The sequence below is a fragment of the Microcaecilia unicolor genome, chromosome 7 (assembly GCF_901765095.1).
Source record: "Microcaecilia unicolor chromosome 7, aMicUni1.1, whole genome shotgun sequence".
In the NCBI taxonomy this organism is placed as follows: Eukaryota; Metazoa; Chordata; class Amphibia; order Gymnophiona; family Siphonopidae; genus Microcaecilia; species Microcaecilia unicolor.
In genome coordinates this window covers 15,131,266-15,145,812 of record NC_044037.1, presented here as the reverse complement: position 1 = coordinate 15,145,812, position 14,547 = coordinate 15,131,266, and the positions used below count along the sequence as shown (strand labels likewise).

The window sequence follows — 14,547 nt, the reverse complement described above, 5'->3', positions numbered from 1 at the left end:
CCCTGTCAAGACATGCCCAGGACAGTCTTCCTTCCTGGCTCCCCATACTACACCACTGGTTATGTTCTGAGGTCCCTAACTGGAAGATTATCACTAAAATGTTTTGGGTACATAGAGGAGAAGAAAACCACCTCCAAATAACTGCAACACAGCCTAGTATAGGCCAGTTCAGGGCTATGTGAAAGGAACAGGAGGAAACTGCCTGGCTAAAACAAAAACTAGAGCCATGATACAATCCCTCTGTATCTCTGCTCTCTCGCTCCATAGAGTTATTTTGGTAATGTTGGAACTTCTCAGTGGCTCAGTAAGGGAAGTGCAGTATTACCAGGAAAATCCTACTGCAAGAGAATAAACTACTGCTCTGATGTCTTCCTTGATACACGTTTTATTTTTTTGTCTGATTGTAGAAGCCTTTTCTCCTCCCGTGTTTCAGAGTGGCCCCGATAAAAATGGATTCCATCTTGGATTCCGGAGGAATATCCGGCAAGTCTTTGGAGAAGACAAGATGTTGTGGCTAATACCTGTTGAATCCAGGTAAGTTGGGGGTTTTTTTTGTTTGTTTTTTTTGGCGGTAGCGGTTTCTCCCGCTCCTCTGGGCTTTCTGCCAGAGAAGCTGGTAGACCACATGAGAGTTTATAGTTTTCCTGGGCAGGTTTTCCCATTATTAATACTCTTCCGCCTCCTCCTGGCTAGTCCACCAGCAGTCAGTGAGGGGCCGCAGACTTGCGCCTCCTTTCTTAACCTGGAACGCGTGCACCCCGAGTCTGCCCCACCAGGTGGTGCCACTGAACAGTGGCTGAGAGTTCCTTCTCCAAGCGCCATGCTTCCACAGCAACCCAAACCCAGGTGCAGTAGCTGGTCTCAGGGACTGAATCCAGATTTCCCACATAGAATTACAAAGCAGTGCTGCTGACTCAACAGGTCATCTCTTTTCATTTGTCTTTGTCTGATGTGTTTCTAACCATCTCAGTATACAGAAATGCAGCCACATCCAGGAAACCTTTCGAAACCTAATACAATCAATGATCCTAAATCATGCAGATTATTGCAACGGAATCTACGCAGGATGCAAAGAACAACTCGCAAAAAAACTCCAGACCGCCCAAAATACAGCAGTCAGGTTGATATTCAGGAAAACACACTTCGAAAGTTCAAAACCCCTTTGAGAAAAGCTGCATTGGCTCCCAATCAAAGAACGGATCATCTTCAAAATCTGCATTTTAGTCCACAAAATTATATATGGCGTAGTCCCAGGATACATGATAGACCTTATAGATCTGCCAATAAGAAACACAATCGGATCGTCAAGATCATACCTAAACCTACACTACCCAAATTGCAAAGGACTGAAATACAAAACAACTTACGCATCCGGCTTCTCCTACATAAGCGCACAACTATGGAATGGCCCCCCCAAGAGCTATGAAAACAATCCATAACCACCTGAACTTCAGGAAATCACTAAAAGCCAACCTCTTCAAAAAGGCCTACCCCAACGACCCTACGTAAACCTCTTCACCCAGAAACACAGCATGACTAATGATCGTACTGGACAACACACAATCTTCTCCCCTTCCGACCTTCCACATATACCTCATTCGATCACTATACAACCTTACATTTGCTATCAACCAACTGGGCAAACGCCTTGATGGTACTATGTAAGCCACATTGAGCCTGCAAATAGGTGGGAAAATGTGGGATACAAATGCAACAAATAAATAAAATAAATAGCTTTCTCCGAGGACAAGCAGGCTGCTTGTTCTCACGACTGGGTGACGTCCGCGGCAGCCCCCACCAACCGGAAAAAGCTTCGCGGGACGGTCGGCACGCAGGGCACGCCCACCGCGCATGCGCGGCCGTCTTCCCGCCCGTGCGCGACCGCTCCCGCCAGTTCCTTTTTTTCCGCGTCTGGAGAGAGTCGTGCTTTGCCGCTCTCTGCTTTCAGCCGCCGGAAAGTCGATCGCGTTTACGCGGATCATTGTTTTTTCTATTTAGTTTTGTTACCGCCGGTTTCCTTTTTCTTTTTAAAAAAAAAACAAAAAAAAAACCTGTGCGTGTGGAGCACGCGCTCCCTTTTTCCCTCGTTTCCAGCGAGGACGCCGCGTTGCGGCCTAGTGGCCGCACGGTCGTTTTCTTTTTTCGAGGTGTGATTTTCGCCACCATTGACGACTTTGACTTCGCCGACGCGATTTTTCCGTCGATGTCCTCGAAGGTCCCGAGTGGATTTAAAAAGTGTGGTCGCTGCGGCCGGCCGATCTCGCAGACCGACACCCACGCTTGGTGCCTCCAGTGCCTCGGGCCGGAGCACAATATCAAGTCGTGTTCCCTGTGTCTCGGTCTCCGGAAACGGACTCAAGTTGCCGAGGCAAGTTCTGCGGGACCGTCTTTTTGGAACTTGCGCCGGCCCCTCGACGTCGACCTCGACGGCATCGGTATCGACGCCCGGTCCTTCGGTACCGGTATCGATGCCCGAGACATCGGCACCGATGGCATCGACCCCCAGGAGAACAGGTCCCGTCGGCCCGCCGGCGAGGGTGGAGGTGAGCGGCCGCGTGGGCAGTCGGCCCCGGTCACTCCCTCAGCCCGTGGTCCACGGGACCGAACCCTGTCTGACCCGGCTCCTCGAGACCGAGGGGGATCGTCCTCCTCCTCCTCCATACCTCCCGGCGCCGGTGACGCGCATCGAAAGAAGGACAAGAAGCGTCGTCACCGGTCGCCCTCGGTGCATCCGGACATCGGAGAGGAGGCGACGCCGAAGCGTCATCGCCGAGAGGAGAGGTCCCCGTCGGTTGTGGAGGTACCGACGCGTCAGGGTTCCGGCACCTCGGTGCCGTCTCCTGGCCCCCATCAGCTTCTGGCACCGCCACCCCTGCCGGCCCCACCGCCTTTCCCGGCAGCGGGCCTGGACGAGTGCCTCAGAGCCATCCTTCCGGGGATCCTGGAAGGGCTGATGCGCCAGGCTGTGCACCCCCGGCGCCGATGTCTGTGGCGCCGGCGAGCTCTAGCCCGGCGCCGGGGCCGTCGACACCGCCGCCGCTTGCGGCGCCGGTCTCGACCGCCACGCAGGTGGAGTCCCCGTCGACGTCGATGGAGGGAGCTCCGTCCCCGCCGACGCGGGAGTCCACCGCTCGACGACACCGAGACCTCGGTGCCTCGACGTCGAGCCGGGCCCGGTTCAGGACTCAGCTACATGAGCTTATGTCCGATACCGAGGATGAGGCCTCGTGGGGGGAAGAGGAGGACCCTAGATATTTCTCCTCAGAGGAGTCTACGGGCCTTCCCTCGGACCCCACGCCTTCACCGGAGAGGAAGCTCTCACCTCCTGAGAGTCTCTCCTTTCCCTCCTTTGTGCGGGATATGTCTATTAGCATTCCCTTTCCCGTGGTCTCTGTGGAAGAGCCGAGGGCCGAGATGCTCGAGGTCCTCGACTATCCATCACCACCTAGAGAGTCCTCCACGGTGCCGCTGCACAATGTCCTCAAGGAGACACTGCTTCGGAACTGGGTGCGACCGTTAACTAACCCCACCATTCCCAAGAAAGCAGAGTCCCAGTACAGGATCCACTCTGACCAGAGTTAATGCGGCCCCAACTGCCCCATGACTCGGCGGTCGTGGATTCTGCTCTCAAGAGGGCACGGAGTTCGAGGGATACCGCCTCGGCGCCCCCGGGGCGGGAGTCCTCGCACTCTGGACTCGTTTGGGAGGAAGGCCTACCAATCCTCCATGCTCGTGACCCGCATCCAGTCATACCTGCTCTATATGAGCATCCACATGCAGACTAATGTGCAACAACTGGCGGACCTGGTCGATAAGCTCCCGCCGGAGCAGTCCAGGCCTTATCAGGAGGTGGTCAGGCAGCTGAAGGCGTGCAGAAAGTTCCTGTCCAGGGGTATCTATGACACCTGTGACGTGGCATCTCGTGCTGCGGCCCAAGGTATAGTGATGCGCAGGCTCTCATGGCTGCGTGCCTCTGACCTGGACAACCGCACCCAGCAGAGACTGGCCGACGTCCCTTGCCGGGGGGATAACATTTTTGGTGAGAAGGTCGAGCAGCTGGTGGACCAACTGCATCAGCGGGAAACCGCCCTCGACAACCTCTCCCACCGGGCGCCTTCAGCATCCACCTCAGCGGGTGGACGTTTTTCCCGGGCCCGGCAGGCTGCGCCCTATTCTTTTGCAAAGCGTAGGTACAACCAGCCGGCCCGAAGGCCTCGCCAGGCACAGGGACAGCCCCAGCGCGCTCGTTCTCGTCAACAGCGTGCGCCTAAGCAGCCCCCTGCGCCTCCACAGCAAAAGCCGGGGACGGGCTTTTGACTGGATCCTCGGGAACATAGCCGCCCTCAAAGTGTCCGTACCGGACGATCTGCCGGTCGGGGGGGAGGTTAAGTTTTTTTCACCAAAGGTGGCCTCTCATAACCTCCGACCAGTGGGTTCTCCAAATAGTGCGGTGCGGATACACCCTGAATTTGGCCTCCCTGCCTCCAAATTGTCCTCCGGGAGCTCAATCTTTCAGCTCCCATCACAAGCAGGTACTTGCAGAGGAACTCTCCGCCCTTCTCAGCGCCAATGCGGTCGAGCCCGTACCACCCGGGCAGGAAGGGCAGGGATTCTATTCCAGGTACTTCCTTGTGGAAAGAAAACAGGGGGGATGCGTCCCATCCTAGACCTGAGAGGCCTGAACAAATTCCTGGTCAAAGAAAAGTTCAGGATGCTTTCCTTGGGCACCCTTCTGCCAATGATTCAGAAAAACGACTGGCTATGTTCCCTGGATTTAAAGGACGCATATACTCACATACCGATACTGCCAGCTCACAGACAGTATCTCAGTATCGGCACTTTCAGTATTGTGTGCTGCCCTTTGGGCTCGCCTCTGCTCCACGAGTGTTTACCAAGTGCCTCATGGTGGTGGCGGCCTACCTACGCAAGCTGGGAGTGCACGTGTTCCCATATCTCGACGATTGGCTGGTCAAGAACACCTCGGAGGCGGGAGCCCTCTGGTCTATGCAGTGCACTACTCGACTTCTGGAGCTGCTGGGGTTTGTGATAAATTACCCAAAGTCCCATCTCCAGCCAACACAGTCTCTGGAATTCATAGGAGCTCTGCTGAATGCCCAGTCGGCTCAGGCCTACCTTCCCGAAGCGAGGGCCACCAATCTCCTGGCCCTGGCTTCGCAGACCAGAGCGTCTCAGCAGGTCACAGCTCGGCAGATGTTGAGACTTCTGGGTCATATGGCCTCCACAGTTCATGTGACTCCCATGGCTCGTCTTCACATGAGATCTGCTCAATGGACCCTAGCTTCCCAGTGGTTCCAAGCCACCGGGAATCTAGAAGATGTCATCCGCCTCTCCACCAGTTGCCGCACTTCACTGCTCTGGGTGGACCATTCGGACCAATCTGACCCTGGGACGTCCATTCCAAATTCCTCAGCCCACGAAAGTGCTGACGACGGATGCATCTCGCCTGGGGTGGGGAGCTCATGTCGATGGGCTTCACACCCAGGGTCTGTGGTCCCTCCAGGAAAAGGATCTGCAGATCAACCTCCTGGAGCTCCGAGCGATCTGGAACGCACTGAAGGCTTTCAGAGATCGGCTGTCCTACCAAATTATCCAAATTCGTACAGACAATCAGGTTGCAATGTATTACGTCAACAAGCAGGGGGGCACCGGATCTCGCCCCCTGTGTCAGGAAGCCGTCGGGATGTGGCGTTGGGCGTGCCGGTTCGGCATGCTCCTCCAAGCCACGTACCTGGCAGGCGTAAACAACAGTCTGGCCGACAGACTGAGCAGAGTCATGCAACCGCACGAGTGGTCGCTCCATTCCAGAGTGGTACGCAAGATCTTCCGAGAGTGGGGCACCCCCTCGGTGGATCTTTTCGCCTCTCAGACCAACCACAAGCTGCCTCTGTTCTGTTCCAGACTTCAGACACACGGCAGACTAGCGTCAGATGCCTTTCTCCTTCATTGGGGGACCGGCCTCCCTGTATGCTTATCCTCCCATACCTTTGGTGGGGAAGACCTTACTGAAGCTCAAGCAAGACCGCGGCACCATGATTCTGATAGCGCCCTTTGGCCCCGTCAGATCTGGTTCCCTCTTCTTCTGGAGTTGTCCTCAGAAGAACCGTGGAGATTGGAGTGTTTTCCGACTCTCATTTCGCAGAACGACGGAGCGTTACTGCACCCCAACCTTCAATCCCTGGCTCTCACGGCCTGGATGTTGAGGGCGTAGACTTCGCTGCGTTGGGTCTGTCTGAGGGTGTCTCCCGGGTCTTGCTTGCCTCTAGGAAGGATTCCACTAAAAAGAGTTACTTTTTCAAGTGGAGGAGGTTTGTCGTTTGGTGTGAGAGCAAGGCCCTAGAACCTCGTTCTTGCCCTGCACAGAACCTGCTTGAATACCTTCTGCACTTATCAGAGTCTGGCCTCCAGACCAACTCAGTAAGGAATCACCTTAGTGCGATTAGTGCTTACCATTATCGTGTGGAAGGTAAAGCCATCTCTGGAGAGCCTTTAGTCGTTCGATTCATGAGAGGCTTGCTTTTGTCAAAGCCCCCTATCAAGCCTCCTACAGTGTCATGGGATCTCAACGTCGTCCTCACCCAGCTGATGAAACCTCCTTTTGAGCCACTGAATTCATGCCATCTGAAGTACTTGACCTGGAAGGTCATTTTCTTGGTGGCAGTTACTTCAGCTCGTAGGGTCAGTGAGCTTCAAGCCCTGGTAGCTCATGCTCCGTATACCAAATTTCATCACAACAGAGTAGTGCTCCGCACCCACCCAAAGTTCCTGCCGAAGGTGGTGTCGGAGTTCCATCTTAACCAGTCAATTGTCTTGCCAACATTCTTCCCCAGGCCGCATACCCGCCCTGCTGAACGTCAGTTGCACACATTGGACTGCAAGAGAGCATTGGCCTTCTACTTGGAGCGGACACAGCCCCGCAGACAGTCCGCCCAATTGTTTGTTTCTTTCGACCCTAACAGGCTAGGGGTCGCTGTCGGGAAACGCACCATCTCCAATTGGCTAGCAGATTGCATTTCCTTCACTTACGCCCAGGCTGGGCTGGCTCTTGAGGGTCATGTCACGGCTCATAGTGTCAGAGCCATGGCAGCGTCAGTGGCCCACTTGAAGTCAGCCACTATTGAAGAGATTTGCAAGGCTGCGACGTGGTCATCTGTCCACACATTCACATCACATTACTGCCTCCAGCAGGATACCCGACGCGACAGTCGGTTCGGGCAGTCGGTGCTGCAGAATCTGTTTGGGGTGTAAATCCAACTCCCACCCTCCAGGACCCGAATTTATTCTGGTCAGGCTGCACTCTCAGTTAGTTGTTCTTCGTAGGTCAATTTCTGTTGTACCCTCGCCGTTGCGAGGTTCAATTGACCTGGGTTCTTGTTTTGAGTGAGCCTGAAAGCTAGGGATACCCCAGTCGTGAGAACAAGCAGCCTGCTTGTCCTCGGAGAAAGTGAATGATACATACCTGTAGCAGGTGTTCTCCGAGGACAGCAGGCTGATTGTTCTCACCTACCCTCTCTCCTCCCCTTTGGAGTTGTGTTTCATATTTTATTGCTTGTCATTCAACTGGCGGGAGCGGTCGCGCACGGGCGGGAAGACGGCCGCGCATGCGCGGTGGGCGTGCCCTGCGTGCCGACCGTCCCGCGAAGCTTTTTCCGGTTGGTGGGGGCTGCCGCGGACGTCACCCAGTCGTGAGAACAATCAGCCTGCTGTCCTCGGAGAACACCTGCTACAGGTATGTATCATTCACTGTATCGTAACCTTCATAGTTTGCACTTTGCACAGAAGTTTTTAAAAGGGAAAGAAAGAATGTCCCATTTACTATTGTACAACATAAAGCATGGAAGGTAACATGATTTTCCAGTTATGTTATGAGGGACTTATCTCTCGCTAACTCTCCAATATAAGATTCAAGGCAAGTTACGATCAATTTAGAATTTAAACAACTGACAACAAACGTCAGGAATTACACAATTTCAAGAAAGTAACATAATAAAAAGCAACTTTTAAAACCCTCCAGGCCTAACGAACAAATATGTTTTTAAGGCTTTGTGAAATAGAAGATAACTCCCCAGTGAGCGTAATTCAAAAGGAAGATTATTCTATTAGCGAACAGCTAAGAAAAAAAATGATTGAGAAAAAGCAGCTTTAAACCTCACATTTTTTGTTGAAGGAAAAGCTAACAGTAAGTAAGTAGATCTTCTAGAGAGATTGTCCTGGGTTTTAACACAGTCACCAACTGAGATCCACCTTCAGAGCAAGTACCCTCCAAAAACTTAAATATTAAACAAAGTGCCTTAAAAATGACCCGAGACCTTACAGGCAACCAATGCAATGTTTGCAGCAAAGGACTTATGTGAGCAACCAAGGTTTCCCAAAGATAAGCCTAGCGGCTTATTTCTGAATCATTTGTTTTGTAGAAAGTTGCTTGGAAGACAGACCCGAATATAACGAGTTTCCATAATCTGAAAGTGATAGAATAGTTAGCTGTACAATGAACTTAAAGTGATCTTCTAAAAAGTAAGATCTTAGCAAGCGTAGGTGTTTTAACTTGGAATGGGCTTTTGTAATTAAACTATTAATCTGTGGCTCCATTGTTAAAGATGAATCCAGTATCACTCCCAAAACTTTGGAGGCTCTCTCTACCTTAAACTGGAATCTATCATCTCCCAAGATTACCTGGGGAATTTTGGCTAAATCCAATGAAAACCGTAGTATCTTGGTGTTATCAGCCAGTGAAAAGCTGATCACAGCCCCAGCAACCTGGGTATGTCCCAGATCTCTACTTCAGTTACTCAAATACACTGTCCTCCAGGATATAGGGGAAAGCTTCTGTTCAGTAACACTCCCCCTCAAATCACAGGTCGGAACCTTGGAATACAACTAGGCTCAACCTTACATAGATTCCACAAATCCAAGCAACTTTCAAGAGCTGCTTCTCTCCTTACATTGAGATAACAAATCTTGTCTCAGTTGTGCATGCCATAACATCAGGACTGTATTACTGTAATGCACTCTCCGTTGGTCTGACTAGAAAGGGTCTGCACCAGCTCTAGTTGATTCAGAATGCTGCAGCAAGACTAATAGAAGGTTATACGTGACATGACCACATCACACCATTTTTACAGAAACTTCACTGGCTACCAGTACAATACAGGGCTAAATGTAAAACTCTGATCTTCAAAGCTCTTAAAGGAAATGGCCCAGAGTACTTGAAGAACAGGATCTCCCTCTACACACCTCCAAGGTCACTGAGGTCCTCCCAAGGAGTATCCCTAACCACACCCTCTCCAAAGGACATCATGCGATGTGATACCCGCCAGCGAGTGTTCTCGAGAGTAGCCCCCGCACTCTGGAATGCACTTCCTGAAAGGCTTGGCTTAACACAAGATTTTCTGTATATCAGGGAGCAGGTCACACTAACACTATAGCATTACAGATTTATCCACCCCAAGCTAAGATAAACCTCTCTGACTTTATGTGCAACTTTCTTTAAATTTAGTCCTTCTATTTTCTAACGCCTGCTGCTCTGTCTTATCTATCTATATGTTCCATCTTTGCTTACACCCTATGCTGTTTATTAAAAGTTTTATTGCGTATTGTGTTGGTATTGTAATGACAGGGCCGGCTCAAGGAAAGGTGGTGCCCTGAGCCAACTTGCTTTGATAGCATCCTCCATCACATCGCTTCCAGTGCCCACCCCCCCACCCCCTTCGTGGGTTTGGCATTATCCCCACCGGTCCAGTCTGTCTTTTCCCCTCTTCTGTCCCCCTCCCCACAGGTCAGGCACTACTCCCTCACCTCTCTCAATCCCCCATGGTCCTGTAAAGTTTACAGTGGTTGCCAACGGCAAGATAGGCCCTAGGTGGTCCCTCTGCCATGTCCCACCCACAGGAAATTGCATCAGAGGAGACAGGACGCAGCAGAGGGAAGACCCAAGGGCTGGCCAAAGGTAGTCTGTCATGCTGCTGGTGCTACCGCCAGTGACTGACATAAACTTTATAGGAGTGCAGGGGAATGAGAGATGAGATGGAGCAGTGTCGGTCCTGCAAAGGGCGGGGGGAGGGGAAGAATAAGCTTAACCTATAGACCAGGTAAGGTCAGAAGATGGATATTTTGGCACCCTTAATCGCCGGCACCCTGGGCCATATCCTCACCTGGTCCAATGGTTAAGCCGGCCCCGTGTGATGTAGCGTACAATGCTGTACCTTGTGTAGCTATTTGAATATTTTTTACAGGTGTAATTGTCTGTTGCCTGTGTTTGACTTTTTGTGCTGTACACCCCCTTGAGTGATAAATAAATCCTAATAAATATATATAAAGTAAGTTTCCCTCTTGCTGGAATTCTCTCACTCCTTCCCCCTGAAGGGGTGGGTAGCTGCTCTGGATCGATTTGTAGGAAGACCAGTCCTCACTGCAGTCGGTTATGTCTAGCAGGAGAACTGATTAAAATTGTTCCTTTACAGCTGACAAAATGAATGTCTTTAGCAGGGTTGTGGAGTCAGTACTTCAAACTTTAGACTCTAACTCTTCTGGTTTTCTACTGTCAGACTCCTACTGATATTGGGCTTTACATTTTTTGTTCTGGATCTAAATTACTGGTAAATAATATAACTTATTATTTACCAGTACTTTAGATCTATGGCAAAGATTTATATCTAAGTATAAAATGATTGATAAATTTACCATATATTATAATGTTGTAAGTGTTTATGTTGAAGCTGGAGTTGGTACATTTTTACTGACTTCTTCTATGACTCCACACAAAATTGCTTCCAACTCTGGCTCCACAGCCCTGGATTTTAGAACCCAGCCGTGGGAAAATGTTTGTGGCCTATAGAAAAATGAGTTTTCAGAAGGAAGCCTCCCCCAGGAACCCTGGAGCATTACGCTTGGAGTGATGGAGCAGCTGATTCTGTCCCCTTTCATCTGCAGTCTTGGTGACGGACATTCCTTCCCCTTGAGGAACACATGTGAATCTCGCAGTCCTCTCCTAGCCAACGAGGAGCAGTGGGATGAAGACAGTATGGAGGAAAACAATGGAGGTAAGCACAGGTTATGAATACAAAGCAGCTTTCCTGGCAACAAGGGGTTGGTGCAAGTTCTAATGTTTAATAAGCGTATACATGCCTATGGTTCACAAGTCCATACCATCAAATCCAGTGGCATGGCCAGATCTATCATTTTGGGTGAGCCCACATTTGGGATGGGTGAGCTTTCCAAAACTTCCCCTCATCCCTTTGTCTTGCATCTTGCTCTCTCTCTCTCTCTCTCTTCCTTTCCTCTGACCCTGGATCCAGCATTATCCCCTCACCTGTGGCCCATCAGCCCCTGCTCTACCTCAGCATCTTTGCCAGCACAGCAGCAACGCAGTTTCATTTCCTGCGCCAGCCCCGCAGGCTTCCCTCTGCTGTATCTAGGAAACAGGAAGTGATGTCAGTGAGGGTGGGATGTGGCAGAGGGAAGCCTTTCAGGGCTGGCGCTGACAGCAGAAGTGCGTTGCTGCTGCGCCGTTGAAGTTGCTGAGTTAGATCAGAGAGGGAGGGGAGGGAGCTGCTGGGCCACAAGAGTGCAATGCCGGATTCATGCCACTGATCAAGGTCATTTTTTTTTTTTAAGGCAGATGCAGGGGCTTAAGGATCATGAAGTAGCCACATGGAGAACATATAATTTCAGACATCTTAGACAGTTTCAAATCATACATAATATTCAGCGGTGCTATCTGATTTTGGTGCTACTGATTATCCATAAAAAAACTCTAAATATCTATGACAGATGCTTTAACTTATACCTGCCGTTTGTGCGGGCCACCAAGATGCATCATTTAAACATGTGAAGGCAGATTTTGCTTAGGATGTCTAGATCGGAAAAGTAGAGGAGATAAAGTGTAATGAGCCCAAATAGAACAAAGAAAAGGCTGAGCCTCAAACCAGAGGAAGCCAGATCTATTAAAGGACCCAACAGGGCAGAAGGTATGAGACTATAAGGAAATATGTTTTGTAGTTTCATATTTGGACTTCTTTTGACCAAGTTACTTAAGGAAGCTATCATTATACAACCCCTAACGCAGGCAATTAGCAATATTGCTATGTCAGGCTTTCAAGGCAGAAACTAGGTTCGTGAGCCCTTGGGCCACTGCCATGGAGCAGCAGTGGCAGGCAAAACCACCCCACACCAGAGACAAGGCAGAACTCTGACAGAAACAGCTAGACTTCACCTTCGCTTGACTGCCCTTCCCCAGGAGTTGAGCCCCTGGGTGCAGGCGGCCAGCAGGACTTGCCAGACAGGGCAGGCACTGGATACCAACTAGGCTGAACAGGGATTGAGGGTCAGAGGGGAAAGGAATATACATGGGCAGCAAGACAGACTACTGGGCTAGGACTCACAGACAGACAATACAACGCTAGGCAGGAAATGGACAAGCTTGAGAGCAAGGACTAAAAGCTGCAAAGCAGCCACTAAGAAAGGAATCACAGGTAAGAGACGGGACTGAAAGCTGCCAGGCAGCCACTAAACAAGAAACACAGACCACCAATGAACTTAGACAAAGAAATACAAACAAGAAACAAGACTGGGAAACAAGCAATACAGTACAGGATAAACTAAACAAAGACTAGACTAGAAACAGGCAACACTTTCAGACAATAAACTGGACTAGGCAGAAGTGCACCAAAGCACCAACAAACCAGGGACCTTAGACGATGCAAAGGCAAACTCAGAAAGTTCCAGGTGGTAATAAATCCACCAGCAGCTGAAACTCAGCTGCAGGAATCATGAGGCAGCTACGGGTGAGGCTAGCTGCCAAACTTCAAACCAAGTCTGGAGGGCTGGAATATCTGGACCGGACCAGAAAGAAAGTCTGGAAAGTCTATGGCAGCCACCAGTTCTGGCCACCAGAGGACGAGAGGAACACAAACCAAGACACAAGCAGAAAGCATACTGAAGCACAGAGAGGCTTAACACAAACAGGTGCAGTATAGTGGAGTAATCAGAGCCATGATGGAAGCAGCCAGCACACAGAGACAGAACTAACTCAGGAAGAACAGACAGAAGCCAGCTCAGAAGCTGACCGCCGGAAATAAGGTGAGTCTGAGAGGGGTCATGACCACAATCATGACCTGCTGAAGGGCTGTCTGGTAAGGTTTGCCTCTTTGTGGATGATACCGAAATCTGCAATAGAATAGACACCCCTGATGGTGTGGATAACATGAGGAAGGGCTTAGCAAAGCTAGAGGAATGGTCTGGAATTCAGCAGCTTAGATTTCTAAAAAAAAATGCAGGATCATGCATTTTGGCTGCAAAAACCCAAGGGAACAGTACAGTTTAGGGGATGAAGAACTTTTGTGCATGAAAGAAGAGCAGGACTTGGGTGTGACCGTATACGATGATCTTAAGGTGGCCAAACGTGTAGAAAAGGCAATAGCAAAAGTTAGAAGAATGCTTGGCTGCAAAAAGAGAGGAATGGGCAGTAGGAAAAAGGAGGTGATGATACCCCTGTAGAAAACTCTGGTGAGACCTCATTTAGAATATTGTGTATAATTCTGGAGACCACACCTTCAAAATGATATAAATAGAATGGAGTCGGTCCAGAGGGCGGCTACTAAAATAGTCGGTGGTCTTCATCATAAAGCATATGGGGACAGACTTAAAGATCTCAAGATGTATACTTTATAAGAAAGGCAGGAGAGGGGAGATATGATAGACATTTAAATTCCTACATGGCATAAATTCACAGGAGGCGAGTCTCTTTCAACTGATAGGAAGCTCTGGAACGAGGGGACATAGGATGAAGGTGAAAGGGGGGGGATAAAGTCAGGAGTAACCTGAGGAAAAACTTCTTCATGGAAAAGGTGGTGAAGTGATGGAGACAAAAACAATATCTGATTTCAACAGAACTTGGGACAAGTACATAGGATCTCTAAGGGAGTGATAGGGAGAGTAGATGGCATGGATGGGCAGACTGGGTAGGCCACATCTACCTACATTTTTCTGTTTCTGTAGTTAGCCGAATCACGGGTCGTGTCGGGTCCTTTAAGAGATCTTGCTTCCTCTATTTTGAGGCTCTGCCTTTTCTTTGTTCCCCTCTAGGCCCACTACACTTTATTTCCTCTGCTACGTGATTTATGTTGCTGTTTCCCTCTAGCTTGTTCATTCTAGATCAGAAAAGTGAAATTCACATTGGGACGTTCAAATTTTTCCCAGGTATTTTACCAAAAGACTTGCTGAAGATGGGACCTTTTGTAAAGTGTATGTTAGGATATACAGGCATAGGAGCCAACTTTTCAAAATGACTGGAGGTGCTAAACCCAATAGAAAGTACTCTTCCCTGGACGTTGTCGAGGATTTTTCTCAATATTGGGGGTACTCAAGCACCCAGTGAGCTGGTACCTATACGTACAGGAGTTCATAGGGATTGTGCAGGACATCCAGTGAGAACCTCCATTTTACAGACTAACATGTCCAAAGAAAAGAGCTGCATTGCATGGTGTTTTGCAATATAAGTGCTGACATTAAGTGCCAGATTTTACAAAACTG

General features: G+C 49.9%; 1 protein-coding gene across 1 annotated transcript in view; it reads left to right on the top strand.

Annotated features, from left to right (window-relative positions):
* ZDHHC15 (zinc finger DHHC-type containing 15) overlaps nt 1-14,547 on the top strand; it is a 112,312-nt gene that overhangs the window by 61,013 nt on the left and 36,752 nt on the right. The window contains exons 9-10 of the mRNA XM_030209931.1: nt 408-534; nt 10,948-11,057. Of these exons, the coding sequence (XP_030065791.1) occupies nt 408-534; nt 10,948-11,057 (237 nt within the window). The remainder of the gene's footprint in view (nt 1-407; nt 535-10,947; nt 11,058-14,547) is intronic.